Below are 14,800 nucleotides of genomic sequence, written 5' to 3'. Positions count from 1 at the left end.
CCCTTGAACAGGAGCTTGTCAACCCTGACAAATTTTTTAATAATACACTAAAACCAAAAAGTACTTTGATTATTGTTTGCTCAGTAGTTTTAAAATTAATTTTAAAAGTAATAAAGGTCCAAGATTCTTTGTACTCTTAATTTACTAGCTTTGGTTTGGACTAAAGCAACTTCTAAAACCACTATTGTTATTTGGTGGTTTTTTTTTTCCTCTAGCTGGCAATCCTGTCTCTAAAATGGCACTTTATGCCTAGTCAAGAATTATCATTCAGAGTTAGATTTTCTTGATAAGAACTTGGTCACATCTAGCCAATTTAACTCAAAGTGTGTTTCCAATTTCCTTTTTAAGGCTATTTTTCAGGTCTGGATTCTCTTTTGCCTGTTCTTTGTGGCTGGCCTCATATCTAAAAATGGATACAAATATTTAGATTATCCTTCATTCATTTATAGCAATGATGACAACATTAAGAGCTAAACTTGCTGTGTTGTAAATGACATTGCAAGTAACTAAGCTAAGGAAAAAACGAGTTTTCCAAGAGAACAACCCATTTTATTTTTTAAAGTAAGTGCCGACTAAGAGAGCGAAACATTTTTACAGATGGAGGCTTCACAGAAGGGAAAATTTCTTTTATAGTGACTCCCAGAAATACTTTCCTGCTATTGGGATGTCACGCTCCTTTGCTTCACGTGACGGCCGCGTGCCCGGTGCCTGCCACCCGCCATTACATGGTGCTTTGCCCCAAGAGGGTGACTTCTGCCGCAAGCGCAGCACCCAGGCGTTGGTTTACCCCTTTGGATGCTTTGTCATTTGCTCGGTATGTTTCTGATGAAGAGTAAAATTAGAATGAGATCATCTTGGGCCATGGTGCCCGCTAACCTCTGATGGAGCATTTCGATTCACTTGAGATCTGCTTTATTTTGTTGTCATTCTGCATTTCAGCCCCTCGAGGTGGACTAAGGACGGGACGTCGGGGACACGGGACCTTCTGGGAGCAACGAGCCGCCTCGTGCCTCAGCAAGAGAGAGGGCCGGTGCCCAGGCCTTGGCCTCCTTGAGGCGCCTCCATCACGATGCCTCTTGGGGCAATTTCCCTCATAACGGAGCTCTAAACTCTCCTCGAGAGCGCTCAAGTTCTTCCCTAAAATCTGACTCGAGATACGTCACTGTGGGGATGAAGTTCACCCCCCGATCCCCCACCACCCCCACACACCCCGAAGAGGGTCGCAGCCCGCCGCCGTTACGGGCACTCCCGAGCTCCGCTCGAGTTTTCCCCGCTCCCGCCTCGCTCTTCTCTACTCACAGGGGAATTTTTTACCCCTTTCTCTGCCTTTGTGCGGCACCGGGCCGGGGTCGGGCCGCCCCTTTGGGGCTGCCGGGGAGGCCGAGCCCGCTGCCCCCCTCACGGGATTCCGCAGACTTCAGCCTCCCCCGGGACACACGGAGAGTGGCCGGCGGGCGCGGCCAGGCGGCGGGGCGGGCCGGGCCGGGGGCGGGGAGGGCGGCGGGGCCTGGCGCGGTTCCCCGCGCCCCGCCGTGCCGTTCCGTGCCCCGCGGCTCCCCCGCCGCCCTCCCGCCCACCGCCGCTGCTCCCCCCCGTTCGCCCGGGCGCTCTGCAAGATGGCGGCAGCAGGCGAGCGCGGCGCGGAGCTGCCCGCGGAGCCGCCGCGGGGGGTTCGGCCGCCGCCGCTGGGCCCCGAGGAGGTGGCGAGGCGCCTGGCGAGCACCCGCCGGGAGCTGAGCAACAGGCGCAAGATCCTGCTGAGGAACCTGCCGGCCGAGAGCAGCAGCCAGGTACGGCCGCCGCCTCCCCTCAGCCGGCCGGCGGCGTGGCGGGACCCAGCCGGCGCCTCGGGCCGGCCGTGCCCGGGGGCAGGGGAGGGGGAAGCCCGTCCTGGGGCGGGGGAAGCGCCCGGAGCGGGGCCGGGGGCGGCGGGGGGGGAGCCGCTCCCCAGAGCCGGCGTGAGGGAGGTGCGGGGCGGCCCGCGTTTGTCCTCCCTCCCCGGGGGACTTCGGGGGGCTGCAGCTTCCCTGCCTCCCGCCGCGGGCCGGCTCGGGCTTCTCCTCCCGGCGCCTTCTTGGGCAGATGGCTTTGTTACCGCCGGTAGCCGCGGTGCCTGCGGAGAGCGGCTCCGGCTTGTCCTTCCCCCCGCGGCGGGAACTGTCGCCCTCAGCCGCGGGGGACGGCGCCGGCTGGCCGGGCTGGGCTCCGCGGCAGCTTCGTGCTGGTGCCCGCCGTTACCCGCCCGGGGGAGCCGGGAGCGGGCCCCTTTCCGGGGCTAACCCGAGGGGGGCTGTGAGGGGCAAGGTGTGTAAATTAGCAGCGTTAATGAGCGCGCTAATAGCGCTTGTGTGGCTGCTCCTGAGGGGAAGCAGAGGCCGGTGTGTGTGTGGCCCGTTAGTGGCTCGTGAGGTGGCAGCGGTGTGCTCACCCGACCGGGCAGGTAGGGCCACTTCACCATCCTCAACACATCCCGTTTCTGTGTAAAAGCAAAGCTAAAAAGCTTCAAGCCTGGTTTTTGTTCTATTTTTTTTTGTATGTTTTTCCCCTGAGGTGAGCAGCGTGTAGACAAAGTAGTTTGCCGCAATCGGTTAGGGGTTTAGGAAAATTCTGCTCAAATTACTGCAATTTGGAGGAGAAAATCGGTGAACTCTTAAACCTAATGCATGTGAGTGAGATTCTGAGGCGATTTAGTTGCATGGTCACTTACCAGATCTTTACCTGCTCCAAATATTCAACTTGATGCACAAGTATAAAAAAATGGAATTCCAGCTTTTGTTCTAAACTGCTCCCTGAGCCTCTTCCCCTCTCTTTGTAATGCACAGGCGATTTTACTACCTGCAGGTAAGTGCAGCCGTGAAGACTATCATTTTCTCCATAACTCCGGTAGAAAGGGACCATTCATTTCCGAGAGAATCTTTCAGCGATCAGTGTAATTTGATCCAGAGTACCGAGCTGGCTTGCCACTGCCCTTCTCGATGTTTTGTTCTCACGTATATGGTGCCTTTCGGTCTGTCTGGCCGTGCTGTAGTCTGATTATGGGTAGTTAAGGGTTTTAGATATGACAGTTTTGCTATGATCCGGCACGATGTTTTACACGCAGAGCCCCACCTCTATTTATAGCGACCTAATGACCTAATCAATAGCAAACTCATAACTTGGAAAACCCAGCTAATCTTCATCGTCTCTTCAAGAAGCTGTCATGCGTGACTGTGTTGACAGAGAGGGCTTACTGGCATGTCACAAGATGCTTGCTGTGGATAGCTGGAACAGGATCCCTTTGTCAGACACTCGAACTTGTTACTTGCTCCTGTTGCACGCAGCAGGTACTTCATGAATTCCCACGTGGACTGGTTAAAAGCACATCTCACCTGTATGGGAGCCATCAGGTTAGGCGTTGCTTGGTCAGATAATGCTACAGGGAAGTCCTAGCGTGAAGGTCCAGTTTGGCAGCCATGCAGTGTTTTGGAAGTTTGCCATTTTGTTTCGATGACTTAAAAGTAACACTTAGACGCTTTTGTCTCCATCCGTAAGGTTCTAATGTTCACCTGTTACTAGGCTAGAACAGTACCACCATGTACAGATCCTGAAATCCAGTTTCAAAAGATGTCATTTTAATTTTTAACATTGTTGAGCTATTGGTTTTGGCATGTAAAGGCAGAATAGGCATGCTATAGAGAGGAAGTTCCTGTCCTGGAGCAGTTTTGGAAAGGAGAAGTATGTTTGTGGTCAGGCATGTTAAGTATATCAGTGTATTTGGCTGTTGTGCATTTCCAAAAATTACCATGAAACTTAACATTTCTTATTTCAAATTAACGCCCTTGGTAAACACTGTGCGGAGGTGTTTTGTCTGCTATTTTCTTCTTGAAATGATTGATTAGCCAAATAAAATCAGATAAACTGTTGCTAACCTGGCCGGTTTATTTGCCATCAAGGAAGAGATGAACATAATTAAAATGCAGCAAAGTCTTCCAGAATAGGTTTTCATAAATGTAATTGTTCATCTGTAATCATTGGGGTGTTGGGTTTGCTATCACTCATTGTTATTATCTGAAGAGTGAGGCCAAGATTTACCAAAAATAGTTGTCAAGCAAGAAATGACGCTTCTGCTGATACAGATTGGTGGAGATGTTCAGTTTTGTCAGAAGGTACATCATCTTCCAAATGAGAACAAAACTCCAGTTGTTTTCTGGTGAAATTAGGTAACAAACATTTTCCTCTGCCAGTTGTAGCTACATATTAACTTTTCTTATTTATTATTGCACTTGTAATCTTCTGTTGCCTTTGGGGTTCCACCTGTGGTAAACTGAATTAAAAAAAAAAATCACTCTTAAGACCACAGAACAAATGTACCTTAGCCATGAAGTTTCTGAACCAGAAAGAGACTTCCACAGGTTTGTAATCTTAGAAACCAAACAGAGAGATCTTTAAGTGTCAGAAGTGTTCAGCACTTTAGGTGCTGGGTAGCTATTGTTAAGGAACAAAGGTTGCCCATGTTTGCATCTTGGCAAGTGGGATTTCTCTCTAAATGCATTTGGCAACATCTGTGTTCTTAAGGAAATCCAAAGCCTGTTTTCAGGAGGAAGGACAGCCTGAAGAAAACACTTTGCAGTCTGTCACACCAAGTCAGTCAGCATTCCCTACGAGCTCTTTTCATTGAGTGTCAGTATGAAACAAATCCAAAGGGGGGAACAAATTAAGTCAAAATTATTTCAAGAAGATTCTTTCTGCATTGCGCTTTATAGCTCCACCTGCAAATATGTACCTGCAGGATTAGTATTTCTTCAGGCAATTCTCTTACTACAGACATGGAGAAATGTACTTTTGTGACAGAGCTGCGGTAAACATTTTCATTAGCACCTTCACTGTTCTTGAAGGCAAAGTCTCCATTTACTGTTTAGTTGGCAAGTCAATCAATTTTGTACTGACCTGTCACGGTGAAGTCTTCCAGAGCTGCCAGTTAGTTCCCCATATTCATTCTCCTCTGATTCCTCCAGCACAGTACCTGAACTGTGCACATTATCAAACGTGTGCTGTGATTATGACCTAAAAATGGACGTATGCTGTTGCTGTCACCTCTCTAAATCCTGAGATGAAGCACCACTGATATCCGAACAGTCATATTTTTGTTACTTTTTACATTGCTGAACCTATAAAATTAGATAGAAATGCACTTGTCACTGCTCTGATTCCTGTTAGTTGGGTCAGAGCCGTGAGTTAAACAGCTTACCGGATCAACTCCTGTCCTAACTAATGTCATGTTTTCCCTCCCTCAATCTGACGTTTTTCTGTCTTTGTAGCTGGATGTGAACTATATTAAAAATCTGCTTAGTATTTTGTTCTACTCGGGGCTTTCCTTCTCCTCTCGATCACATCTTCGCACATCTTCTTGCTCTGAAGCTCTGGGAGAGGTGTGATCTGGTAACACACGCTGAGAATATGGGACCCCCCAGCTGTTACTCTGAATATACTTCAGATTTTGAGGTGATACTGTAGCCCTGCTGTCTTAAAAAGAGAATTCGGTACCGAGTGTGGACCAGGCTGCATGGAGGGTCACAAGAGGCCTTCCTCCTGCTCCTCTGTGGAGCTTCGCTGCTCGTGTCAAGAACGCAGCACTGTGTACCAGCCTTCACGTACAGGACATGCTCTCTGGAGCAACAATCCTCTCTCCTCCTGCAGCCTTTGCAGAACATACTCCTCTAACTTGCAATTCTTCTTGCAAGAGTGGGGAAGTGTCATCCCCCATCTGCTCATACCAGAGTAATCATTTTATGGCTTCATTAGGATGAAGGATGGATGAGCAGGATTCAAGGAATCCTAGCAGGGCAGTGATATGTGACGTTTTACAGTAAGACAGGCAAGATTGTCCCGTTGGTGTCGGTCTTTTTGGAAAATGTCAGATAGTGGGTCTGTCCTTTTTGGCAGTAATATCCTCTGATGCAGTGTTGTGGTAAGACTGATGTTTATATCAAGAATCTTTGCAAAGAGACCTAAAGGTAAGCCTCGTTGTAGTTGTTCACTTTATTCTGGTCAGTGCTTGGCAGTGAATTAGCAATCTCTTGGTTGGACCTCTCTTGCGATTGCCTTGTTGTGTGTGCATCTCCCTGAACCGTCGTCGTCTCTGATGAATCAACTCCTCCATTTCAGTAGCAAGGAACGCAGTCGCATACGACGGGGAAGGTGCAGTGTTCAAAGGCATGCATTGCAAATTGAAGGTCCTTGGAACTATGATAAAACTGCTCTGAGAGGCAGGAGGACTGCTCTGGGCAGAGGGAGGGAAGGAAAGGATAACTTCTTCTTTACTGGAAAGAACTTTGGGATGACCAGAATGTAAGTGAAGTTGTACCTTACTAAACGGGAGGTTTTATTTTGCTGGAGTATTGTATGGCAAGTCAGCTTCTGTTTGTTTTGGTTTTTGTAATTACCTCAATGGATTAGACGAATTGTTTTTGATTTCCCCCAAGTCATTGTATTTTCACTGTTAGTGGTTCCTTATTTATGTCTGATTAACTTCCACGGGAGCAGCGGCTCGTAACTGTGACGTAACCAGCAGTCTGGTACCCTGGCATACCAGTTTGTATCCCATGGAGTAGCTGTCAGGAGGAAAAGACCTTGGGTTATCTTTCTTGCTAATTATTACCAAGATCTGTAGCAAAAGCTCCGGTCATCGCTGCTAAGATTAGCTGATCAACGAGGGCTGTTCACTTTTTGATTCCCCTCTTGCAGCTAAGGAGCCAGTGCTGTGGAAGATGCACTTGCTTTCAACCATTTTTTTCTGTGCTTCATTATCTTTAAGTGCCACCATATTACATTCACATTTCCGCTCTTCTTCTTTAACATCTGAGGCTAGGAAATAAATCTTATAGAGGGGATGTTCTACTTTAATGTAGGACATGAAGTAAAGTAGGGCTGATTAATTATTTTAATACCCTGTAGTTGTTCTTTGGCATGAACAGACTCTAAAGAAAGATGAAACATTTAGCTGTTGATAAGAAACTGGTGCAGTTCACCCGGGATAGGGATTTATTTTGCAGTTTGAGACCTGATGTACCCACCCAGTTTTTTTCACCGGTGTCTGTTCCTGATCAAAGGACAAGTTACTGCTTAGCATGATGCTATTTCTGGTGGGGTTGGTTTTTTTTTTTTTTCTTCTTTGTCCCTGGATTAGCCACAATTTTTCCTTGTTCCTTTTTGATCGAAAGCCTTTAATGAACTGTGATGATTTGAGGAAGTACTCTCTCCCAATTTGCTGTATGCCAGACGTTTAAGTAGAAGGGGCCTTTGTGTTTTAGTTAGTCCTCCGTCACACTGACTGAACATGAAAGGCATACTTGCAGGATAGTGAGTAGCTCTCATGCCTTAGGATGTACGTGCTTTTTGAGTTTCTTTATTGCTTTCCTTTTACTTTGTGCTCTTGCTCTCTTATGTTACCTCTTCGATGTCTTTTTCATCTTTCTGTTAGCTTGCATATTGCCCAGCATACCCAGGCTGATGAAATTAATTTCCAGTCCCATAGTGTTCATCTTACCAACACACTATGTCTCTGGAAGATCAGAGAAATGTTTTTCATTCCATGTCTGTCATAAGTTTATTGAGAAACTGTTGTTCTTCTGTCTTAATGTTTTCTTATATTACTTTAGTAAAGATCTTTGGAGGGTATGAACTTACAAAAGTGAGAGTCAGTTCTTAAACAAAGAAGGTTTGCCCCAAAGGCAGTTTATGGCCTAGAATTACAGGCTTGATTTTAGTTCAGGTTTCATAGTTTGTGACTGTTTGTGGCAGTGAAGAGGAATGTGCTAAGCAAAATCTTTAGGGCACACCTCAGCGCTCACTGTTCCTGGTTGCCTGGGCAGGTAGACATCTGCTACACATCTTAGACTTGATCCTACAGCCATTGCTCATCTTCATCATCAACTTTCTTTAACACAACATTGAAAAACACTTGAAAATTTATCAAAAAGAGAACATACTATACGGTATGATGAGCCCAATCTTTGTGTGAAATTTTGCTTGTTAGGAGCAGAGGAGGATTTATCTGGTGGTTGATGCTCAGTTGGTGAGAATTTGAGGAACTCCTACCTCTGTGGTCATTAGGAGACAGGAGATATTTAAAATTGCACTTTGCATTAGTCCTTGTGCTTTGTTATCTAACCCTCTTGTTGGTGCTATGTACTCCACTTCTTACTGCCCAACAGAATCTCTGGGATTTTCCTTCACTAGCAGTGCTTACTATCTTTTTTTTTTTTCCACAGCAGAACTTTTCTTTTTTTTTTTTTCCTTTTATATCTGCAGTGAAATCCATGTGTCGTGTCATGGACTTAAAGATGTAGTGGTCTAAAATTTGAATTAAATCAGCACCCCATTATATTATTTGTAAATGTAAAGCTTTTTCCTGAGAAGTCCTTTTCTTTCCTGCTCTGCCTGCACAAATGGAAACAAATTCTTTTTTAGTTATGAGATGATTTAAAACTTCTTGGTTAGCCAAGCATGTTATTTACTTCAACTACTTAAAACATAATTGACTCCTGTTTCAAGAATATGTGTGTGAAGTTTAGGTCTTCAGCTACTTACTGAGAGCCAAGTTATAGACCAGGCTTGTACACTGTTGATATTGGAAACACCACTAAAGCTCACTGTAGAAATCTGGCCAGGCACCATTATAATTGTTAAATATTTTTATTGCCAGAATAACACAATTCAGTATTACATCTAGAAAGACAAAAATACTTGGGTTTAGGGTGCTGTAGGCTTTACAGTATATTGTTCCAGGTGATGACTGAGTATTTCTTCTCTTGCACTATGATATGAAATGCTGGATATGAAAAGCTGATTTTATTAAAAATAATGCTGGATATGAAATGCTGAATATGAAAAGCTGATTTTATTAGAAATAATACAATGAACCTTAATAATTCAATAAATAAGGCAAATGTGCCTTTTAATGACTCCCTTTCTTGTTTGCGTCTAAAACAATGCAGGTAATAAAGCATAAAGACAGATCCTCTCTAAGGCAGGCATTCTTTCCGTTTGAGAGATGCAAATTTCAAATTGATAGTATGTGGTAAAAACTCATGTTGCCAGTTTTTCTACCTAAGACAAGACAGGACAGGCCAAGAACTGAAGTATTTCAAGACCACATTTCTCGTAGTAGTAAATAACACATTTTTTAAAGTATATTCAGCCTGTGTTTACTAGTGGTTTCTCTTAAACTTTTCCCTTTTTTGGGTTTGCTTTTTCTGCTAAAGTATGAACTGATTGTTTTCTAGTTAGGATTTTAATTTTTACTGTTGGTAAGATTAACTAGCTTTCAAAGTCTGCTTTTAAGAACTTTGAAGATTTAAGGGGCTGTATAGTAGCTAAGCATTATTGGTTACATTTCTGTTCCAAGATGTTTAGTTAGAGCTGCTGGCATGGCCCATGTGTTTATGCAACTGCTGGTACTCTGAACTGGCTCTCTCCTCTCTTTCCTCTCCTCCTCTCCCTTTCTGCAGTACGGCTCATCCTTGCTTTGACCAGGGACACATCCCCCAGGAGCTGCCTGGCAGGGACTTTGCCCAGGTACAGACACAACTTGGTGCCCAAGAGTTGGTGCTGAGTTTTACATCTGGTTCATGAGCCAACGACGAGACGATCGTAGGGGTGCAATAATTAAGGGTCAGGATAGGCACAGCTATAAAGAGTGTTTGTGTTGGATACGTCGCGGGATGTGCGACCGCTGTATGCCTGCCACATAGCTTTATAACCACTTATAATTTTTGTTGTCAAAATACTATAATCTAGCCTGATGTTCAGTGAGTGATGCTCATGGCAGCTAGACCTTCCCCGTGATAGTGGATGTTGCCATTTTGTTTAGATTTAGTATGATTCCATTAAATGATGATTATTGTGGTAATTGTCAGTCAGTTGGGTTTTTTTCAGGCTAGTAGATTCATTCATTTATAAAAGAGGAAAAAATCCTTTAGGATAAGCAGTTTTGTAAACGTTATGTGGAAAAAATACTAATAGTGTCCAGGCTTGGTCACCAGATGTTTGGATGTGGGTATTGTGTGTGTGGGCAAAGTGGTGGCACTGGAGATGGCAGTCACTGCTCGCGGGTGGTACCACCACTGAGTTTATTACTACTGCTTTATTACACCTCATGTAATAAGAAGCAGTGAGCGCTCGCGTTGCCTTTCTCATGTGGCTGCCCAGCAGAAAGCGATGCCATGGCAAGGCTGACCCGGGAGGGGGAAAGGTTTTCCTGCCACAGAGCGTGGGTGGGGGCTGACAGCTTCTGTGCGAAGGGGTAGAGGTAGGTCCCAATATGGGGAGAGGGCTGGTGTAGCTGGGCCGAGGGTGCGGAGGCCGGGCTCCCCTGGGGAACGAGCTGGCGAGCCGCTGTCAGGAGGTCAGGAACGGGGAATGAACCACCGCTGTTTGTTTCTGCCGTGCTCAGGGAAACAGCCCTCTGCTTACATTCCTTGGAAGTTAATAGGGTCGCACCAGAGAATATACCTGACTTGGATGACCCATTTCTCCTCCCAGAGTAAACACTCCTTCCCGGCCCAAATACTGGGTAACTGCTTACCCCAAAGGGACCAACTGTGAGTGCTGTTTGGTGGTGCACAGCTGAACCTGGTTAGGAACAGCAAGTTCTTGTTGCTTTCCCTGGCAGTTCTGCTCTGAGGTGTCAGGAATAGAAACTGTTAACGACATTGAAATGGTAGGAGTGTTCATTCTTTTCTAACAGACCTACATGTTGAAGGACATTGAAGGTAAAGTTTAGAGAAGTGCCCGAGTTCAAAAGCCGACTTAGTATTTCTGAAAATGTTATAAAGAATCTTAGCCTAACATAGACAGGTATTTCACAGATACTTACCTATATGTTTAATTCGAAGGAGTATACATTTGCTTAAGAGTCGGTGTGGTGTGTTTTATTTCTGTAAATTGTCACAAATGGTCTTTATGTGAAAAATGCTTTCACTGAAATACTACACAAACCCAATTCCACAGGTAAAGGTCTCAGCCCTGCCATAGGGGCCATGAGGGCACAAGAACAAGCACCTTCCTAGAAGAACCCATTGCACAACCCTGGCAGCGTTTGCAACAACCTGTGGAAATCAGTGTTAAATCTTTATTAAAATTACTTTGCTTAAACTAGGTTTTAATTTTAAATCTTCCTTCTGTTCTCATCATTTTTTACATGAGACCTCATAATCATCCCACGAAGATAGGTGCAATACAGGCTATTTTCCCTCTCAATTAAGGTTTCAGACAGTTACTGGGAAATCACGTGAAATCATCTGAGTCACAGATGACTTTCAAAAGAGCGTTCAAAGGTGTTTGAAATAATATTTCCTGCTACAATCATTATATAAAACTTCCAGTGTTACTCTTGTAAAATAGGAAATAAAAAAGGTAAATATGTCCCTTTCTTTCTAAGTGGGACAGAAATAACTTCTTTGGAGTCTTCAGTGCCACAGTACAGGAACTCTGTGCAAAGTGTCTTCCCAGTCTCTCGTGACTGAGAATGAACTACCATCTAATTCTCGTTAGAGAGGTGTCCATTGTCAAATCCCCTACCTGACTTGAATCTTTGAATTGTGCCTGGCGTATTTTGCTTTTCAGAAACCACATCCTGATCACATCTGATTAGAGGATGGCTGGTAGCTTGAGAAACGCTGCCATATTTTATTAATGTAGTATTTGACAGCTGTTAGCTAGTGAAACTAGAGATTGGTGCTCGCTTGACTAAAAGGTATGCACCTGATACCAGTCATGGAGAACCCAATTAACCTTTAGGCTATATATATTGAATTAGCAAACTGGCAAGTAGACTGGGCTACTGGAAACTGTTCGCAATTAAACTTCCAGACAAAGTTGGTTGATTATTTTGCTTACTCACATGGTCTCTTGCTATTGTGTGTGGGATTTATCCAACTAAAAGAATACTTACATCCAGGTTACTACTCCTGGTTTCTCCTTGGGGATGATTAATGTTCACCTCTGCATTCTTGCCGCTGAACTGATAATTCTTCATGGTTTTTGTGGGGCATGTGCATACACCTTGCTCTTGGGGAATAGCCACAGCAAACTGGTACACACCTCTTACACTTGCTCCTACCCCACTCCTCCCATACCCCTGTTCTCTCCCCATTAATTAATGGGAGGAAATAATGCTCTTGGGATTGATTCTTCGTTGAGCATCTGTGCAGTAATTGATAGAGGATACTTCCCAGGGGTTATTCTGGGCACAATTTTCTGCTGGTTGAAAGAGCATTCATTATTAAAAGAGTGAAAATCTGTTAAAGTGAACTTGAGCAGTTACAGGAAACTAAAGCAACTGTTGCATTTTATGACAGCATTGCCCTCCCTCAGTAAACTGCATGATGTGATGTTGCTGGTATTTCTTGTCTGTGTGGTATTTTAACTATGCTAGCTGCACTTTGGAGAAATTGTGGGAGTTTTGCTATTTAATGAAACTGTGATGTTATTCATCTTTATCAAAAGACAGTCAACAGGATACCCTGTTGTGCTTATGTGACTTTATATAACAAAAAGTAAATTAATCAAATTCAGTAAGCCGATTTTTTATATGAGATAAAAACATTGCTGCAGTAGTATAACCAGTGCTTTTAAAAACAAATATTTGATAGTGTTTCTATGGTGAAATTTTCTGTTTATTGGGAAAGATTTTGAGTTTGGTTTGGTTTTGGGTTGTTGGTTGTGGTTTGGTTTTTTTTTTTTTTTAAATGAAGATGAATTTATACACATATTTGGTCTGGTGAATTATTTATCTGATGTTACTCGTACTTTTGTCTTTCAGGAAATCCATGACTTATTTAAAGATTATGAAATCAAGTATTGTTATGTGGACAGAAATAAAAGAACAGGTAAGAACTTAAAATCTGCCAGTGTCACACGTTTCAGTTCTGTCATGAAACTAGTGAGGAACATCATCTGCCATGTATGAGGTCATCAACTTCTCTGTATGAAGTCATCAACTTCTCTGCCATCGCATAGCTTGATCGTCCCTCAGTGCCTTTTTTGGCTGCACAGTTTGTCACCATCAAAGAAATTCAGTAGAATCAGTAATGTGTTGACTTCAGTAGAAAATTTAAACCTCAAGTAGTGAGGTTGTGTGTATCTGTGTTTCTATAGTCACTCTTTGAGTTAATTACTCATGACATCCAGTTGATAATGTCAAATTGTAAAATATATATTACAGCATATCTCTGTCTATTGCATCTTCAGGGTAAATCCCAAACTCTTTTATTTTTCCTGTGACTTACACTGGTGGGTTTTGAGGGGAGGGAGAGATACAGTAATCACCTCTGTAGCTGTGCTAGGTGACGTAACTTGTTTTGGTCTCTTACAGCATTTGTCACTCTGTTTAATGGAGAGCAGGCTCAAAACGCGATTCGGAAATTTCACCAGCATTCTCTTCGGGGGAAAGAGATATCCGTGCAGCTCCAACCAACAGATGCTTTGCTGTGTATTACCAATTTGCCCATTTCATTTACGTTAGAAGAGTTTGAAGAACTTGTGCGTGCGTATGGCAATGTCGAGAGGTGTTTCTTGGTCTATAACGAAGTTACCGGCCATTCAAAGGGCTATGGCTTTGTGGAATATATGAAGAAGGACTCTGCTGCAAAGGCGAGACTGGAACTTCTGGGGAAACAGTTAGACGAGAGCACTCTCTTTGCACAGTGGATGGATGTGAACCAGCTGACGACAAATCTTATTCACTCCAAGTGCCTTTGTGTAGATAAACTTCAAAAAGACTACGCTGATTCAAAAGAACTGATCCAAGCTTTCTCACTGAAGTATAAACCTATTTTCTGCCAGGTATGTTGAATTTGTATCTTTTGGAAGATCATGGTCATGAGTTAAGTAGCTCTGTATTTGCATCTTCGCTGCTTGCTGTTTTATCCTTTTAGTTTTCCATTAAGTAGTGAATGGCTATGCATCTACATTGTGATATATGATGTGGTACAGATGCTGTACTGGTATGGGTTTGCAGTGATCGGTCGATGTCATCTGGGAATTCTGCAGGAGACCGCTCCCACGAAGTGCCAATAAAATGTTTATAAGACATCCCCTCCTTACGTATTTTATTGAAAATAATTTTAGAAATATTTTAGAGAGCTTTTAAAATAAACACTGATGATGGTTTTATTGCTCAGTAAAGAAAGACAGAGTGTATGAATACCACAAGTGCAACAGTTTAGATGATGGAGAATATATATACATGTATATAATTAATATATGTAAGAAACTAATATATATAGTATCTAATGTGTTTTTTCCTTAACTGGAGAGGTTGTAGGCTTGGGATCTTGTAGTCAGCTGGGCTTGCCAGCGATAGAAGTGCTAAATCTTTTGGAAAGCTTGAAAGTACAGAAGAGGTAGATCCTTACTAGCCTTGGCAAATGTAAAGGTTTCCTTCTCATCATGATCATGGCTTGTGAGATACTAGGCAGCAGAAAAAAAGCTTGCTTTAAAGTCACACAGTTGAGTATGATTTCAGTTGCTTGGGGTTTGTTTTGTTTTGTTTTTTTTTTTTTTCCTTAAGTATCTTGGAAGGCTGCTCAGGGGTTAGCTTCAAGGATAAGTAACCAGAGATTCTCACATCTTAAGACCGGACAGTCCATCCGGCTGTCTAGTCTGACCACCTGCAGGCCATCACATTTTCCCTAGTGCTCTGTTGGAGCCCCAGTAATTGAGTTGGCTAAAGCACATCCTTATACTTGCTTGATCCAGATACACCAGGAGATGCATAAATTGGAAGTAACTCTTTCCAGGAACTGCCTGTCCCTTATTA

The 14,800-nt window shown here is 43.8% G+C and overlaps 1 protein-coding gene across 5 annotated transcripts in view; it reads left to right on the top strand.

The window, feature by feature from the left end:
* The first annotated feature begins 1,613 nt into the window (after window positions 1–1,613).
* Window positions 1,614–14,800, top strand: part of RAVER2 (ribonucleoprotein, PTB binding 2) — a 33,936-nt gene continuing 20,749 nt past the window's right edge. For 4 of the 5 annotated variants that reach the window (XM_074875831.1, XM_074875832.1, XM_074875833.1 and 1 more), the window contains exons 1-3: window positions 1,617–1,790; window positions 12,803–12,869; window positions 13,355–13,824. In XM_074875831.1, the coding sequence (XP_074731932.1) occupies window positions 1,617–1,790; window positions 12,803–12,869; window positions 13,355–13,824 (711 nt within the window). Of the gene's footprint in view, window positions 1,791–12,802; window positions 12,870–13,354; window positions 13,825–14,800 lie in introns of all 5 variants that reach the window. The other variant, XM_074875834.1, reaches the window with a different exon arrangement.

The sequence above is a fragment of the Strix uralensis genome, chromosome 8 (genome assembly GCF_047716275.1).
Source record: "Strix uralensis isolate ZFMK-TIS-50842 chromosome 8, bStrUra1, whole genome shotgun sequence".
NCBI classification, from domain to species: Eukaryota; Metazoa; Chordata; class Aves; order Strigiformes; family Strigidae; genus Strix; species Strix uralensis.
The sequence above is the reverse complement of the archived record's forward strand: the minus strand, read 5'-3'. Positions and strand labels throughout refer to the sequence as shown.